Source organism: Gavia stellata, chromosome 11 (genome assembly GCF_030936135.1).
Source record: "Gavia stellata isolate bGavSte3 chromosome 11, bGavSte3.hap2, whole genome shotgun sequence".
Taxonomy (NCBI): Eukaryota; Metazoa; Chordata; class Aves; order Gaviiformes; family Gaviidae; genus Gavia; species Gavia stellata.
Genome location: NC_082604.1, coordinates 29,390,719 through 29,409,040, shown reverse-complemented (window position 1 = coordinate 29,409,040; position 18,322 = coordinate 29,390,719). Strand labels below are relative to the sequence as shown.

The 18,322-nt window shown below is 38.6% G+C and overlaps 1 protein-coding gene across 1 annotated transcript in view; it reads left to right on the top strand.

Moving 5' to 3' along the window:
- MME (membrane metalloendopeptidase) overlaps nucleotides 1-18,322 on the top strand; it is a 47,721-nt gene that overhangs the window by 5,567 nt on the left and 23,832 nt on the right. Inside the window, exons 3-11 of the mRNA XM_059822762.1 lie at nucleotides 3,334-3,495; nucleotides 5,101-5,181; nucleotides 5,915-6,010; nucleotides 6,116-6,234; nucleotides 7,255-7,320; nucleotides 10,693-10,827; nucleotides 13,175-13,276; nucleotides 16,360-16,496; nucleotides 16,587-16,680. Of these exons, the coding sequence (XP_059678745.1) occupies nucleotides 3,334-3,495; nucleotides 5,101-5,181; nucleotides 5,915-6,010; nucleotides 6,116-6,234; nucleotides 7,255-7,320; nucleotides 10,693-10,827; nucleotides 13,175-13,276; nucleotides 16,360-16,496; nucleotides 16,587-16,680 (992 nt within the window). The remainder of the gene's footprint in view (nucleotides 1-3,333; nucleotides 3,496-5,100; nucleotides 5,182-5,914; nucleotides 6,011-6,115; nucleotides 6,235-7,254; nucleotides 7,321-10,692; nucleotides 10,828-13,174; nucleotides 13,277-16,359; nucleotides 16,497-16,586; nucleotides 16,681-18,322) is intronic.

Genomic DNA, 18,322 nt, shown 5'->3' with positions numbered 1-18,322 from the left:
TGAATTTCAAAATGTTGCAATAGGTACAAGCCACTGGAAAAGAATAAAGTGAAGATACTGACAGAATTTATAGTACCTTTAATAGAAGAGCTTCAAATAAATAACCAGGAGAAAAAATTCATTTGGTTATACCCAGGGTAGAGTATCAGTAGCTGCATGATAATGTTATCAAGGTTTGTGAAATCCATTGCAGTGTAGCATATGAAGATACCGTGTAATTTGCACATTTGAGCATTTTTTGAATAAGCTGACGTACTCTCTGCTACTTTTCCTGAGCTCAGACAGCACAGACTGATGAGAATAGGGAATTTTGATCTCTCGTATCAATTTCACCTAGGTAAGCATATTGTGTTTCTCTTATATCTTCCCCAGGTCACTGGTTGTTATGTCAACTTATATTACTTTATTTGTAAGCTATTAAAGGGACAGCTGGCAATCAGGAGTACTACAATAAAATTAATCATTAAAAGTAATTGAGATAAGGCTCTACATTCTTCAGTGACAGTTAGGAAATTGAATAAACAAGTGAGAATAGGAACAAACCCAAACACTGGCTCATCAAAGCAATACTGAGGACTAATGAAAAGTATACCATGTATTATCTGTATTTATACATGTATAAATTAACCTGTATTAGAATTAAATAACAAAATATTTATCAGCCTCACACTTAATTATTTCCAGAGCAAAAATATCTCAGTGTGTACAGCCATGAACTTACCATCAAGCTTCTTTGGGCACAAGTATCAACTTATAAGTAACTCAGAGTATGTTTAGGATTCTGTCTGGCTTTGAAGGGCCCAATTCATGTGTCATGCTTCTGGGCTTGTTTGATAATAAAATCACATTTCATTGATGTTAATATATCCATGGTATCAGCCAAATAATGAATGGTTATCTTGGGGTTCAGATGTGCAAATTACACTCTTGAGGAGAGTACTCTTGAGAATATTTAATACGTGTATTTTGCATGAAGCCATAAGTGAAAGAGTACTGTTCCCATGACTGAGCTCTTTCTGTTGTGTTTGCAGTGTTTAAACTTCAAGTTGATTAGCTAATATTGACTAGCCTGGACTTTACAGCAGAAATGTTATGACAGATGATTATTTTTATGTGACAGTAGTAGGCAAGGAAGATTAAACATATGCTGACTACAAATAGAGCAGCCTGATTCTGCAGTTAAAGCAAGGTTTGATATTACATAGACTGTTAATAATTTCTCAGATTTACGCAAGATGTGGATCTCTCATTGTTTGGTTTTGCTTTTTTTTTTTTTTTAAAAGTAGCAAGACAGTGGATAAGAACCATCTTTTCTTGGTGTCAGAAGACTTCCATATCCTACCATTACTTTTTGGCAGGGCTGGCACACTGCTCTGAATGAGCCAGCTGTGATGTCTGGTCCTGGCTATTAAAGTCTTTGTTGTTGGACTAACACATGCCAAGATAATCCAAGGGACAGTGTTGCCCTTCGGATGCTGCTCCAGCCTAGCAGAAAGATTCATAAGCATACCCTTAGAACGGGAGATGTTAGTAATGATTAGCAATCTTTCTCTTTTACAGCAAATAGATGGAGCTAGGACAGGAATAAAGTGCACCATTCAAAACATTCCCTTTCCCCTAAATGAAATAGGACAAACTAGACAGAAACAAGTACAAGAGTTTGCACAATCACAGAATAGTTGGGCTGTGGAGATCACATAGTCCAACAGCCCTGCTTAAAGCACAGTCAACTCAAGAAAGTTGCTCAGGATCTTGTCCAGTCAGGTTGTGATTATTTTGTGGATGGAAACTTCATAACTTCCCTGGCAACCCATTCCAGTGTTTGACCACCCTTATAGTAAGAAGTTGTTTCTTAAGTTCAAAAGGATGTTTTTTGTTTCTTACTTCTGTGTGCATCCATTGCCTCTTGTCCAAGTTTACAGGCAGAGGGGAAATTCCTTGCTCTGATAGACTGCACAGTAGGACTGGATGCTTGGCTTTCTCAAGAACGGGTAGAACGCAAGTGTCAAAATCAGTAAAAACATGAGTGACTGTCACAATCTCTGGCTGTTGGCATGATCCTGTATCCTTTCAAATTGAAGTCAGCCTGCCATTGACTTCAGAAGGAAAAGAATCAGGTGCTAGGCAATGCACCTATTTCCATAGTGGGTTTTATGCTACTTAAGCAGTCTAAAATTGAAAATGCATGCGTTCATGGCTTTTTCCATCTTCCAAGCACTGGAATGTTTTAAAACCATCAGATGTTGGCCTAAAATATAACACTTTGAAGCCAACTGAAGATCCCAAGAAAAATGAGGGTGGGGGAGGAGGCAAGTCAACATAAATACTCTAGCCTGTCTATCCATCTCTCATTTCCACAAGCATAACAGACATGGAAAATATTGAAAGTACTGGAGAAATAACTATAAATATTTGACTCACCCATGCGGGAGGAATGAACACTTGAAATCACAAGCCTCACCATTTACTAAAAATAATGTCTGAAAAATGGGAAGGATATTCGGTATCCTGGGAAATTCAGAGGTATCACTAGCTCTTGCTTGACTCCTAGCATCTCTCCTTTCTGTGAGAGACTTTGTGTTAGCATACTAGTGGTGAAAGCAGTCTAGGTGGAAGAGGAATACAAAAAAGAAAAAGCACACAAGGTTTATGAACAGAAGCTGGGGAACTCTCACCAAGGAATCAGACTTCACTAGAGATTCCCATGTCACAGTCAGTGAGTGACCGGTTAGTCTTTGACAAGCCACTTCAAGAGGGTCAATAGGGATAGCAAGAGACAGTATCAGTTCTAGAATAAAATGTGGAATAGGTCTAAAAATCAATGTAGATTCAGGAAAGCATTAAAAGGCAAAGTTTTTTGACAAGAACTTAAACAGTACAACAAAGTCATTATTTTATTGAAATAGATTGGATTCAGCTGAGCCTACATCATACTTAATTACGTAAATTACATTACAGTGGATACTTAACCTCTGATATGTCTTGTGCTTTTAAATTCTTTTTTCACATATTTCAATACAAAGAAGTATAAGTCAGTAAATGAAACATCTTACATTTTCTTTAAAACTGAGCAGTCACTCACAGGCAGTGGGAACATTAGTCAGTTTACCCATCAGTAAACACAGGCAACAGAAAAGTATATGTGTTATGGGCAGTAAAGGAATAGTAATTCGTTGTTCACTGATTAGTACTTTGTTTGGTCTAGAACATTCAAGTAGGCTTGAGCCTATTCTAAACTAAAGGAAATACATTTATTGCATCCCTCTTCAGAGCAAACAAATGTATTAATTTATTTTCTTTAAAGATTCTTTATGCCTTTGTCTTATATTACAGCAGCCCGAATCCTTGAGAACATGGACACCACTGCAGAGCCTTGTAACGATTTTTACCAATATGCCTGTGGAGGATGGCTTAAGAGGAACGTCATTCCAGAAACCAGCTCCCGTTATAGTAACTTTGACATTTTAAGAGACGAATTAGAAGTTGTTTTAAAAGGTCAGCGGGGTTTATGTTTGTGGACTATATAAAGTTTCTTCTTTGGCTTACATGTTATCCTAATAAGATGTGGTTGTCTAGCAAAGCTTAAAATACTACCAGATACTTCAGTTTCTTTGTGTTTGGTTGAGGACAAATCTACCACAAACTGTTTGCTTGGAGAATGGTGTGGAAGTTATGCTGTTGTGTCTGACACTGGAGTGGGGCTGACCAGACCTGACCTTTCTGGTATCTGGACTCTGCGTGCTCATCTGCATATTATAACCACTGAAATCCATATCTTTACCCTCGTGCACTATCAATAGCAGCCAAGCTAGGTGAAGAAGAAAGAGGTCTGCCTGGGTCCCAGTCAGCTGAAATGCTGGAAGTTGCTCTCTGGCAACCCTATGTCTTGCATATCTGTATTCCATCAGCTAAATCCCAAAGAGCAGGCAAGCAATTTTCTAACTAGTCACATCATAAACTTAGAAATACTCCTTTTTCCACAAAATGTAATAGTGTCCAAGTGTCCATATTCCTCTTTTTCAGACAAAAATAACAGAGTCAAAGAAGTCAGTTTATATTCATTAAACATTCTCCAAACCACTCTCTCCAGACTGAATATCTTGTTTTTACTTTGCATATCTTTTGGTTTTGCCAGTTTATGGATGCCACGGTGTTCCTTAGGCTTCAGTTTTTCTGGAGCAATGCAATTGTAAAGTAGTAATTGGAGTAATTGTAAAGGAGTGGCAAGAGTGGGCTGCCCCACAAGGGACGATGAGCTGGGAGCCAACTGACTCGAGGCAGGCGGGGAGAGGGGCCTCACAGACAAGGGGCTCAGTCCCACAGGACCCAAACCAGAAGAGTGGAGCAGGTCCAGTGACAGTGACCAGGTCCATGATCGCTAGACAAGTCCATAGTCACACAGCAGGTCTGCAGGCAAGTCAGCCAGGCAAGGTCAGGCTCAGCAAAGTACAGGGCCAGTTCCAGCATACCTACAGGAGCATGGGCAAGGACCACGGGCAAGGGGCTGACCTGGACTGCTGCTCCTGAGCCAACAGGCATAGGGTGCACAAGTGGAGGCACCAGATGAGGCTTCTCATGGCTCTTTCTTACAATTTAGCTGTTTTCACAGAAGTGTGATGTACAGTCATGCAGCTGCACCATACCAAAGCAGACCTTGAACACAAACAGCTAAACTCCTGGCTGCAGTGAAGCGACTGCAGATTAGAATTACAGGAAAAAATAGTTACAGGCTGGTCAGTGCAGTTAGAGCCTGCTGGTACGCTTAGGGCCCTGACAGCAATCATCTTCACACAATAGCTTGGTCACCTAAAAACGGTCCCTGAAAAGTCAGAGCATTTGTATTTCGCCAAGGGTGATTCATGGAGTATCTACCTGACTCCTTTACGCTCAACATATTAACACAGACTGATGTAATTGCAAGCCATCTAATCTCCAGAGCTTTTTCCCCTCAGCTTTTGAAAGCTTCCCTGGAATGTGAGATGGACACGGAGTACTTATCACCCACCTTCTGGTCCTCAGGGGGGTATCCTCTATGGTTCCTTCAATATCTTTCCAATAAAGATCAGGTATTAAGATATATTTGCTGTCTCTGTGTTTCAGATGTCCTCGATACACCAAGTAGTAATGATATAACAGCAGTGCAGAAGGCAAAAACTTTGTACAGATCGTGCATAAATGAAAGTAAGTGTTTCCTTAATTTATTGCATATAGGATATATAAATATCATGCAAAGAATACCATCTTCACAGTCAGCTATACCTATATTCTCCTAGTTTCTGTGCATAATTTTTCAGAAATTCTTTGTGAAAACTAAAATGTATCTGTTCTATAGAGTCAAATAAGAATGTCAATAGTAAAATTAGCACTGTTTCTCCTGTTCAACTAGCTTTGGTATTTCAGTTACTAGTTTGGTGCAGATATTTAATCTTAAATCCTTTCAGCTAAATGTGAGTTAACTTCTTTTGCAGAAATTTTCAGGGATGAGGTGGAAAATAACTGGCATACCAGGCTTCCAGAAAGACAGGGAGATCATTTGTTTCAAGAATTTGAGCTAGATGCTGCCACTAGAATGAGGAGCAGTAAACCAGTTAGCAGTGCTTCCTAAACCACGTTTTTATGGTTTCTATAATGTTATTAATACTTCACAAAACTATTATGTCAAGCTATCTGCAGAGTGAAAATACAATAGTTCTTCAACGTCATGGTCCCAAGGATTTGCATATGCTGTTTGCAGTCATGACTGAGACATGCTTTTAAAATTACATGTTAAAGCACAGTCATACATCAGAGCATACTCCTATTGTGGTGATGGTAAAAACATACTTCTCAGCTTCATTGTTCTGAACGCATTATAATAGTATGACATTTGTGTGTTTTAAAATGTCATGGTAACTCATTTTATTTTTTCCAAAAGCGACCATTGATAGCAGAGGTGGAAGGCCTTTAATCAGTTTATTGCCAAATGTGTCTGACTGGCCTGTAGCAACCACTAACTGGGATTCTTCCTATGGTAAGATAATCTGTGTTTATTTCCTTTACAGTTAAAATTTCTAAATTACTGTACTTTTCATTGCTTACCAAAAATAGAGACTGAGTATACTTTTCATTTGCTTAGGTACTGCTTGGACAGCTGAGACAGCTATTGCACAGCTGAACTCCAGATATGGGAAAAAGGTCCTTATTAATTTTTTTGTTGGCACAGATGATAAAAATTCCACCGCACATATCATTCATGTAAGTCTCCCTGGGTGGCATTGCCTTGTTGATCATAAAAGTGCAGCGAAATAATGAGAAGCGTAGGCATAAATGTTAACCAGGAGAAACATCAGTGATTTGAATTTTATCAGAGTAAGTTGTAGATGAATTTGTGAATCTATGTAGTTTTCAAACTTAAATTATCAGTTTCACAGTGCACTGTCTGTTCTCAGAGTTAACATCTTTATTCCATGCACTCATACGCTGTTATTCTTGGTGAGATGAGAATAACGGAGACATATGGACATACAGACATAATTTATGTGTACACTGGACGGAAGACAGACATGATCTACTTATATATGCAATGCAAGCAAATAAGTAAACATGATTTCCTTACCATGTACTTCAGGCAGAAAACTCTGTCACTGAAAACCTGGGCTACAGTCCCGGTGGCAGAAAGCCCACAAAGGGGGTTGTGTTTTTACAAGGTATTCAGATGCCAAAGTACTAACGGGTCCTGCAGTCAGCTGGCACAGATATGAAAGTGGCCAAGGACACTTGCATAAGGAGTAATCGAGAGTGCCCTGTCTGTAAATGTAGGATGATCTCTGAAAATGGAAAATCTAGAGGAAGACAGTGTTACATATGGTGAATGTTCACCAGCTACTCCTGGGACACAACTGTTACAAGAGCAAAGGTCTAATCTTTCTTGTCAGTGGGTGGATAGATCCTTGACTACTTCGCATGTATGAATTTCAAAGGTGCAGTAACTGCCTTGCTTGTCTGTGGACTGTTCTGTCTTCTGTACATCCACTGTTTTCACACTGGCTACACATAGCATGCATTGTTCAGCCACAGAAAGATGGCGACTGAAAAGCAAGACAAAAAGTATAAGGAGAGTGAAAAGAATTAAGAGGGCAACAGGATGAGAGAGAAATTCCACTTTGGCCAGGAGATAATTTGGCAAGAGTGAAGCATCAGCGACCTATAATTGACCAAAGAATAGTACAATGCTGTGCCATTTTGTCCTTAAGCACTTTTTATTTGCATTGATAGATTGATCAGCCTGGGCTTGGCCTGCCTTCTCGTGACTACTACGAATGCACTGGTGCATACAAAGAGGTAAGATGAAGCTGACAGATCACTGACTGCACTTTAGAAGTTTTAGCCTATTATTTTCAAGGCAGACATATCCTCAAGAATGGGGATAGGCAAAGAGCAGGAGCAGTCTTTCCCCAAAGAGATTCCAGTACTGCCCCTGGGAAACATCACTGGGAGAATTGGGGAAACTGAAATAGAAAGGTAATAATGATGAGCATTCAAACAAGGTTGACTGCAGGTGAGAACAGCATGTGTGACAGACTGGAGAAAGAAGTTTTAACATGGGTAAGTGTGCAAGAAGGCAAGAGAGCCAAAAGGGAGATGAAGAGGATATAGAGAAATGAGATTAAGAGCAAGTAGAAATAAGTTAGCTAAGAATGGGAGGGAGTGTAACAAGTGTCCTGAAGATGAGGTGTTATAATATTATGCGATAAATGTTAGTGACCTAGTTTGATCTTCCTGGCTGCGCTAGGAGCCAAGGGGTTTTTGTCTAGGCTCCAGTTGCCAGTATGTACGAATTATCTCTGCACTGGATGAGAAGACCGCACATTCCTCTGGCATCACTACTCACTGGACATCCCAACCTGTCTCCCTTCCTGTGTCCCCTTCCGTTCTCTTCCATTCCTCTTGTAATCACTGAACATGTACGTGGAAGAAAAGTAGTAGCTTTTCCACAGAATTCCTATATGATTACGCAAGTCAGAAGAGGAACAGCTACTTGACTTTTTAGGCCCTGTTGGAAGGAAATAAACGTGACACAATTTAGCTTTGTTAGACAGCTTCTGCCAGGCTTCACAGCTGAATCAAGAGGTACCTCATAACCGTCGAAGTGGTGTTAAGATAGAATATGAGTGCTTATGGATCACCCCTGTTCTGTCACTACAAAAAGGATGTCATTTCTGAACTATGATCGACTGGCATCGATTGGCAAATGCTGCAGGTGTCAGTCGAGTCTGGGTGGACTAATCATATCACTAATAGGCTTAGAAAGAAAAAAAGCACCATTCAGAATCAAAGACACACTTTTCTGTATGAAAGATCTGAAAAGATCACAGTCCCCTAAGTCAACTGCTGAATGAAAATGCAGCAGCTAAAGTATGTGGTATCATAGAAACTGCTTCAAAGACCTAAAATTTCATCTGGTCTTTAATTCATGTTTAGTTATGATTTGTATGCATTTTCATTAACCTGTTAGCACTGACACTGTGTGTCCCTCGTTGCTAAGCTTGGATGTGCTTTAAGTCCTTGAGAGCTGAAGTATATGTATTTGCTGAAGTCATGTGGTAGCTGAAGCTGCTACCACAGTAACCTTCAATTAGACAGTTTTCTTCTGCGTAATTAAAGGCAGAAGCAATGAGAAAGCATACAAAACGTTTTTGGTTTTGTAGGTATTTTGCTGACTTGCTAACAGTTAGTACTCTAATACTGATTACATTTAATTACAGAGCATATGCTAGTAAAAACAATTATTACCATATTAACTGTTCAATTACATTGTTATCACGTGTGTTACGGCCTCTAGGAGCTGGCTCATGTATCACAATTTGCTCCCTTCCTTCTATTACATCGACTGCAGCACCAAAAGACAATTCCTGTTCTAATCTCTGACCTACCAGAAAGTATCATACTACTTTCCACTGCTGGAAAGTAGAGGAGGAAGTATTTTTTAAAAAACAGAGATTTGTTACTGAAAGGCAGATTCATAATGCATGAATACTTCAAGCGAGAGACGTTTCTCCTTTCGATCCCAGCACTCTGATAGCAGGCTTTTCTTGGCACTGTTTCCTGCTGTGTCACTCTACTCTTTGAGCTGTACATAGCAAACAAGATATCTGCCTCCTGCACTTTAACCTCTCTGGCTCTGTCGGGGGTTCCCACTGCAATGCTACAAGTTGAATCTGTGAACACGGTATTTTAAAAATCTTTTTCTCTAGTAAGATAGATGACTCCTCTGCTCTTACAGGAGTTACTCGGACATCTAAGTTCCTACCAAAATATCTGAGATATTTGTACAGTCCATCTGAAATCAGCTGACATAGTTCTTTGCTACCTGACCATACAATCTGCACTTCAGGCCAAAAATGAAGTCCATTGATTGGTACCTGAAGGTCTCTGTTGACTTACTGGTTTGGGGTAATGTCTGTATTGAATTTTTATGAATTATATTTGGATATTTTAAAATGGCATTTACAGGCTTGGTATGCGCGCTCTTTTGTGACTTGTAGCTGTCAGTGGTTTCATGGGCTTTTCTCTTTCTGGTAAAATAATCTATCATCTTGGTTAAAAATAACACCGAGAGTTCAGTCCTTCAAGATGCTGTCTTTTTGAAGTCTGCTGTCAGTACTTTTCATGAGCTGCTCAGAGTTTTCCAGCGCACACAGCCTGTTACAGCACAGCATTCTTGGCAGGTAGGGCAGGCTGGCAGGAGATGGATGGCAAGGAAGGTAGTTATCAGAATGGCTGTATAAATGTAGCATTCATTAAAGGGGTGCATCCTACTGCCTTAGGAGCTGAACATACCAAAATATTTCTATTAATAAAGTTGATAACATGCACACCTTATTAATCCTAGGTGTTATCACTGTTTTAGTAGATTACACTATTTTGCATAAAACAGATTTATTATTAGATAGCTAATCCAATATTATGTATTTTTATTTGCATTTAAAAAGCATATTGAAAACAGCATTTCTGTTGATAGAAAAATGAGTGTGGCTTAAAGAGGAATTAGAATAATATTAAGTGCCATAAAATACAATGAGATCTGTAGATACTTGACAGTGTAACATTGAAGAGACTATACTTCCATATTTCCATTCTCAACCTTGGTGAATTCTGATACGTTGAATTTAATACATACTATATTGTCTATAGTATATCTAGGTATACTAAATTTAGATACAGCAACATGATTTCTAAATGTTCCAAGAAGCAATAGAGGAGGTACACTGCTTCTGGGAGTAATTTTCCCACAATGCTAATTCAACACAGTCCATCAGCATTTCTCTCTGTTTTATGTTTCTGGGAACATTGCTCTTTGGAAGCAGTATTTTTGGAAGTTGTAATTAAAGTGAGCTAGAAAAAACACGGGTGATGGTTTAAATATGGATGTACAAATGTCTCATTTTAAATAATGAAAACACAGTGCAGTAGTTGAGACTGTTTAGCTTTGAACAGTGCTACAAATTATACAGCAATTTTCCATGAGGGAATTTTCAAAGTTAATTTCTGTTTGTGGTCTAACAGTATTTCAGAATAAATTACTATTAAACTATTTAAGAAAGGGGTGAAAAACTGTCGTTCATAAAAATGAAGATGAAATCTTGAAGATAATCAAGGTATGCTGTACTTGGAAGACTTTTGTGTTTAAAATGTTTGTATTTTTTCCTGCAGGCTTGTTCTGCCTATGTTGATTTCATGATTTCTGTAGCTAAACTAATCCTACAAGAAAGAAATATTTCTTTCAATGAGAGCGAGATTTCTGAACAAATGAAGAGAGTTATGGACCTGGAGAAAGAGATTGCCAATGTAAGAAAAACATTTTTAAAGTAGCCTTTAAATAACTGACTTTTTTCTTAATGCCTAAGAAAGCTAACTGTAAGCTCAGTTGTTAAGTTACTTGCTAATGTTATTTTGTGGGACCAAAAGCTGACCAAAAATGTATGGGGCCTGGAACACCTAAGAGGAACACATAATAAGAAAGACATGCCTTCTAACTAGCAAGGGAAAATATTTGATTTAGCTGTTTTCCAAATGGCAAAATGTTTTATCCTAATCTGTTCACAGAAGCCCTTCAAGACAAGAGACAGCGAGCGAGAGACAGACTTGGTTTCTGTTTATTCTGTTTTAGAAAGTGAGTTTTGGGAGATGCTTTCGGGCCTCTTCTCCCTTTGTCCTTTTTTCCCTGTGGGCTGTTTGGTTATCAGAGCAGTAGATTCCCAACCCTTGGCCTGCCATGCAACACAAAGTAATGTTTGTCCTGCACAAGCTGCTCCACAATGCTGATTGTTCCAAGTGCATTTTTAATCAAACACGGTTCTCCATTAAAGTATCGCTTGAAGAAATAGCTAGAATTTGAACTTGCACAGAGAAAACCAAATGGAAATTCAAGCATTCATGAGCAAAAACATGGCTTATGATTATTACACATTCCAGAAGGACCTGAAGCTGAGGATGACTGTAAAACAAGCCAAATACAAATTTTCTAGCTTCAGCTATTTTTCAAGTTACACTGATAGTAAGGGCACATGTTTGGCAGAGGAAGACCTTTCCCCCCCCATTTGTATAAACTAAAACCATCTGATTTTGATTTTCTTCGCATTTTCCTGAGAAACACACCTCTGGGCTTAGATCAGAGATGGAAAATTATTAAAATAAAAGGAATTCATTGGAGAAAGAGTTGAAGGGAGGTACAAAAGGAAACCACAACTGGAATGTCTCTACAGCAGTTGCTGCTGGTAGAGAGTATAGTTGGTGGTGGGTAAGCTGCTATTGCCTCGGTTTTTAACCTCTTTCATCGAAAACTCAGCACCAGCCTGAATGTTACTGAAGAGAGCTGGCATTGTGTTCTTGGGAATTTGTTAAAGAAAATGCAGAAAAGAATACTGAATGCACAATAGATTAGGAAAGAGGAAGCAAAAGATAAATCTTTTTTAAAAAGGTATAGAGATAAAATCAGACTTGGCATGACTGATCTTTCAAAACAGTTTAAATGAGTAAAGTCTACTATTCTCACTCCTGACGAGTCAGCTAAGAGTACTCAAGGCAGTAGGGATGTGGGTTCTCCCATGAATTACTGTCACGGATCACAAGATCACTCTTTTCCCATAGTCGTTTGTGTGCCTGCATTTTCTCTCTTTGCCATCAAAAAAAGTGGACGTTAAAATGGGGTGGAGTATGAGGGGAGCAAGTGAGAACAAATGAGAACAAAGGTATGAAAGAGGATACAAGAATGCACTTCAGAAACCTGCAGAAGCATCCTGGCAAGGGACACGCTACTGTTTGAGGAAAAGAACAGAAAGATATCCAAGAGAGTATTCAGAGAAGAAGGGAGTAGTTACCATTAGGTGCTGGGTTTGTCTCCTCTCAGTCTACATTGTCCACGCCCTAATTCCAGAGACCTCCCTGCTGACATTTGCTGTCTAGAGACTCCAGTGATTAACTTGTCTCATAAAGCACCACCACAGACACAGTTCTCTGGCAGTCAGGCAGTTTTATTGTCTATAAGAAATGGCCCTATACAGTTGTGCTGTTAAGGTGTTAATGTATGCATATTTTTAACACACTGATGCAAAATCGCATTGCCTAGACTAATACAAAGCTTATTTGAGTTACAAGTTACGACTCCCTTTCTATACAGTGGTTCCAGAAAGAATGTATCCTACAGCACATGCATCCGATCAGAACACTCACCCTGCATTCCTACCACAGCACACTGGGCGCCCTGTACTCAAGAAATACATCTCCTTTATTCCTTTCTCCCAAGATTTTGCACCTTGCATCATCCCATGAGTATCATAAGCACATTCATGTGTTGAGTGTATTTGTTGGTAACAGTGTTGGTAACTCAGCACTTTGAGTGGTATGGGTCTATGCTCCAAACAGTGTTCCTGCACAACCTGAGCTGTTGATGTTCTAACACAAAACAAATCCAAAAAGTAAAGCTCCATTTTACTGTCAGAAATTTAGTTAATTTAATCTGTCCTTTTAGATGTTTTAACAGTGTTCATATTTACATGTAAGGTACGTTACAGGTAATGCAAACTTATGTTTTAAGCCAGAAATACTAATTTTCTTTCTTTTTACTTCCACTTACCAAAATTCTTGTGAACTGACTCAATGTACTTAGTAATTTTCTCATGATTAACTTTGATAGGCAACAACAAAATCTGAAGACAGAAATGATCCTCTTTTGCTGTACAATAAAATGACGTTGGCACAACTCCAAAACAACTTCTCATTGGAAATTGATCATAAGGTGAGTGACCAATAATCTGATATTTTAACTTCTAATTTATGACTCATGAGATTAAACAATGAAGCCTGACAGCTTTTTCTTTTAAAGATGTTTCTTTCTTGAGCTTAGACACATTAGAAATTGAACAGGATACCTGACATGCACGCTGTATGACCTAAACATCTGATGACATTGAACTATATGTAAAAGACTCTGCTTCTGTACCCACTGTTTCTCCTAACTTGAAGGCAGATCTTGCCCTCTGCTTCAACATAAGGAGATGGAAAAGAACAAAGGAAAAAAAAAATATGTCATGAGTTTGACTTACCCTCATGGATTCAGGATGGTAAATCTTGCAAAACTTGCACATACATAACCCTTGCTGGAAATCAGGAGAGTGCAAATAAATTCCCTCCCTGTAATTACCACAGCAGCTCCAGAGGGCCCAGGACAAAAGTTAAGACCACCAATTGATTCAAATATGTTGTAGTGTGACTATTCAGGCCCTCTCCATTTATCCAGAACTGGAGATTCAGAACAAAACATCCTGGTTTTCCAACATTCCCTCAGTAAGATGGGCTCCTGAAGCAAGCAGAAAGCACCCAGGAACTCATCACTATAAATCAGGAAAATTCTCCCCATTCCTCCCCCTGTAGCTCCCCCAGGGTGTTTCAGCTCTGCCTTTTCTCTTACCCTGAGCCATATGCTGTTAGTGCAGTATAACCTTTAATTCATGGCCCCACAAAGTCCAGCTAAATAATAGCCAAAGATTTGATAACATAGGTGTGCCTCCTCAGTAACATCGTGTCTTACTAGACATGGGTGTTTTTTATCATAAATGACTTCTACCTCAGTACCTTGCACAACAGGCAAGCAGGTTAACTAATGTGTCACGTGGAAAGCACTGTGGTCTGACTGTCAGGAGCGCATTATTGAGTCTTTTGAGGCCAGTAAGGTACTATGAAATGCTGTTGTTCCTACCACAGTTTCATAAACGCTGCTATTTTTATTGACTTTAAATTCTTCAACTTAGATTATATGACAGTTTGCTTCTGCCTAGCTTAATTTGTTTCATAATTTACCTTCTCCCAAGGTCTTAGTTGAACAGTTACCATTACAGTCGTAATGTCAGAAACTAACTTCTCTTGTCACAGAATGGTATTGCCCTGGTTATTTTTAGTTCCTGGGGAGTGCTGCAGATCAGCAATAATAATTTGCTCTAAATTTATCCAAAAATGCTCGAAAGACACATGATGGGAGTTGGTAGCGTTCTTGTAATGGTCTAAGGATAGAACAGCAATTATTCCTAAGATTAGCTTGAAGTTTGCTGCTTCTCTTTCAAACCTGAAGTGATTCTATTCCTGAAAGCTTATCTGCTTTCCTCAGCTACATTAGTTTGTCTGATGAAAGACGTTACCTCTTCCAATAAAACTTTGCTCTCAAAAGATACAGACTGGGAAAAATCACCAATACTTTTCAAAGTAGTAGGCGTAACAAAAATTTTAAAAATTAACAAAAAAAATTAGGGAAAAGAAGTACAAAGATCATTTGCTTTTCTTACCTGTAACACCTTTTCATTATTAAAGTGAGTACCTACCCAATGTGGTAAAAGTGCTGAGTAGCTCTAGAGTTTTGATGATGATTTTAAGCCTCTGCTCTGAATCATTTTCTCAGTCAAACAGCAGTCAGCAGAGGCCATGGATTAGGAAACCTTGGGCCAACGTGGAGAATTTGAAGCAGTGTATATAGAGTTAGCTGTAACATCAGTGTTATTTACTAAAGAAGTGAATGGAGGAATTGGGGGAATGTAAAATACCGTACGATCTACAGTTTTCCAGACTGAAGGATCTATCTCCCTCAGCTGGTATCATACAGAGGAAGACAAGTAACACTTTATACTTGTGAAAATACTTCACTTGACATCAGCTGCAGGTGCGAACTTGCTGGGTAGGGGAATGCGAAGGTTATAACCTCCCATTAATACTACTCTGTTGCTTTGGGTTATGTGATGGAGGAACAGCAGTGCGGCTGCATGCAGTCTGGCTTCTTTGCCCGCTCACAGCACGGCTGCATGGCTCAGATCCCAGTGCTGTGCAGCCCAGCAGTGACCATGCTCTGCGTTCTCTTAGTAGGCAAGAGAATGACTCTGTGTCCTCCAGTCATTCCTTTGACCCATCTACTGTCTATTGTATTGCTAACCAAAGACTTACCAAAGGGAAACTATTTTTCTTATCAGCAAACTAGTAAGAGTTTCTAGTTGAGGGTGCCCACACACTAAAATAATGCTCTGTTCAGACTAGATCACACTACAGAATGAAAACATAACAGAAAATAATTTTTGTGGGTACTGGGTCGTGAAAGTTATGTGGGCCTCTTGCAAAGGTGAGTAACAGCATAAAGAAAATGAGGGGTTTAGCACTAGAGAGGCAGAAAACGAACAAGAACTCTAACCTTTATCTGAGAATTGTCTGTCACAACGTGCTGCAGACTGACCTGCTATCAAATCAGTTGCTTCTCCAGTATCTAGTACTATGGCATGCAGAGCAAAATTCATTATAGATAGTGGATTTAGTGTGTCTGTTTTAAAGCCTATTCAAATAAATCCTTTTATGGACTTCAGTGTACTTCAGAACAAGTCCTTACCATATGCTTCAGAATGGATTGTCAAGTATACCACAAATCTTATTGCCCCATAGATACAGAGAGGTACTGTAGTGAAAATAAGGCTGTTAGTCATGCTTTGATTTAAAAGTTCTTAGCCAAATATAGCAAAAAGGCAACTGAAAATTTTACTTAATAAACCATTTCTGCTTTTCTAGGCTAAAAGGAAGGGGTCATAACATTTTTAATTGTGTTAGTCTGAAACCAAAACAATGTCTCGACCCTTTTTGCTAAATACCACCCTATTTTAATAGGATTTTAGAGCACAGTGGATCTAAATTATCTCAGATCAGTTACTATTATGACTCCGTTTACAAGTAGTGCAGCTGTTGGGAAAACTAAAGGCAGAGCATGTGTTATGCAAACATACTTAAACTGGAAAAAGCAGCTAAAGAGTGTTTCTTTGTGATTTAACCATATAATGATGCGTATTGATTTTCCAGGTATTCAACTGGTCAAAATTCATAAATGATATCATGTCAACTGTACAAATTAACGTTGAGAACACCGAACACGTCATTGTTTATGATCCAGAATACCTTATCAGACTGAAGTCTATTCTTAATAAATACACTCCCAGGTAGGTATTTTTGTAATTTGCATTTTATATCCAGTAAACTTAAAAAGCCTAAAAACATTACCAGCTTATTATTGTTGTTTTGTTAAACAGAGACCTTCAAAATTACATGATCTGGAGATTCGTAATGGATCTTGTCAACAGCCTAAGCCGTAACTACAAGGACACAAGGAATGCTTTTCGTAAGGTGCAGAAATTAATCTTTTTCTAAGTTGTAAAGATGACTTTTGTGAACCACAAAAGATAATTTTTTTATGTAGTTGTAGTATTTAACAATGTAATGTATTTTGCACACAAAAGTTAAGAGGTGTTTGCTGAAGCTTCTGCTGGAGTGTACACATAATTTATATGATATATGTTTGCTAGCTGGAGTGGATTTGAAAAGCACTGTTCGGGTACTTGGTCTCCATGTTTTTCTGAATCTAAAGTAATCCCCATTTTGGTAACAGAACAGTCCCGTTTATTTGGAAATGATTACTCTACAGTTCTGATTGACTTGCTACAAACTCTTTGGCATCCAAAGTAATACATTCAAAGCCAAAACGTTATGGTCCCAATCTTGTTATTCAATCATTTGATCCTGCAGATATTTTAGGACTTTTAAAGAAATGCTGAGCAATTTCACAAACAGACTGGAGGTGGAAGTCCTTTGTATTTCCACAGTAGAATTTTCTATTTTGTAAGTTTGCTGAGCTCCATTAAAAAAGGTTAAGGCCATTTTGTTTTATCTGTTAGTGACATATGAAATACTTTAACACGCATATGCAGCTTTTTAAGGAGATTCTGCTTGTTACAGACAAAGATAATAATTACTGGAGGAAGTCAACGAATGTTCAGTTTGGTCAGTTTTATATATCTGAACAGGGCAGTGTTATTCATTGATGATTTGGCTTTTTCCCCTACTCTTTAAAGTATGAAAGTATTTTTATATAAAGCTTCATATTTGCTTAGTCTGCATCATCAGGGAATACTATGTTTTGCACTCTAGAAACTAAAGTTACCCCCCACTACATCTTAGGACTTCACTGAGGAAGTTTCATTTAGAAAAATGCCAAAGTTTGAAAGAAGAACAGAAAAAGATTTTACCATAGTCTGTGGATAAAATCATACAATTGTCTGCTACTTAATCAATAATACATGATACAGTATAGCTGGAGCTTCTCACACTAAATGCAGTGGAAATAAACTAGCATTTGTCTTGTTAAGTTTGCTTTCAAATGTAAATGTTAGGACAGTTATGGCATTCCGTGAATCTCCCATACCATTTTTTTTCTGGGTTGTGTGGCTGATGGGTCATTTATTCATTCAAAACTCCATTTGCTCTAAATACAGATTGCTTAAAACGTGCTATGGGAAGTGCCAGTGTCCTAGCAGAAAGATCATTGGATTCTGCAACCACTTCCTTAAGAAATCAGGAAAAAGATCTCAGCAGATGCCTAGACTGCACGTGTAGATGGGCCTCTATGTGTTACTGAGGGGCTGTGCTGTCACTCTAAATCACTTACTTGTGTTTGGTTCTCCATCTCAAGGCCAAATTGTCAGTTTTCACTGTGACATTTGGTCAAAACTGTGCCCTTCCAGCAGATCTGCTCTCAAGAAGCACAGATGCAGGGGTGGAAGAGCATGCAGAGGAGTATCATGGCACTAGTTTAATACTTACAGCTACTGGAACTGTATCCTCAGGATATGATTACTCCCACCAAAGAAACAAATCAGTATCTTCCTTTTTTCCCAAGATTTATTTAAAGAGAAAAAAACTGCGTTCCCTATGATGTTGTAGTTGCAAATTTATGCCCCATGAGATCAGGAGGCATAATTTCAGACGCATC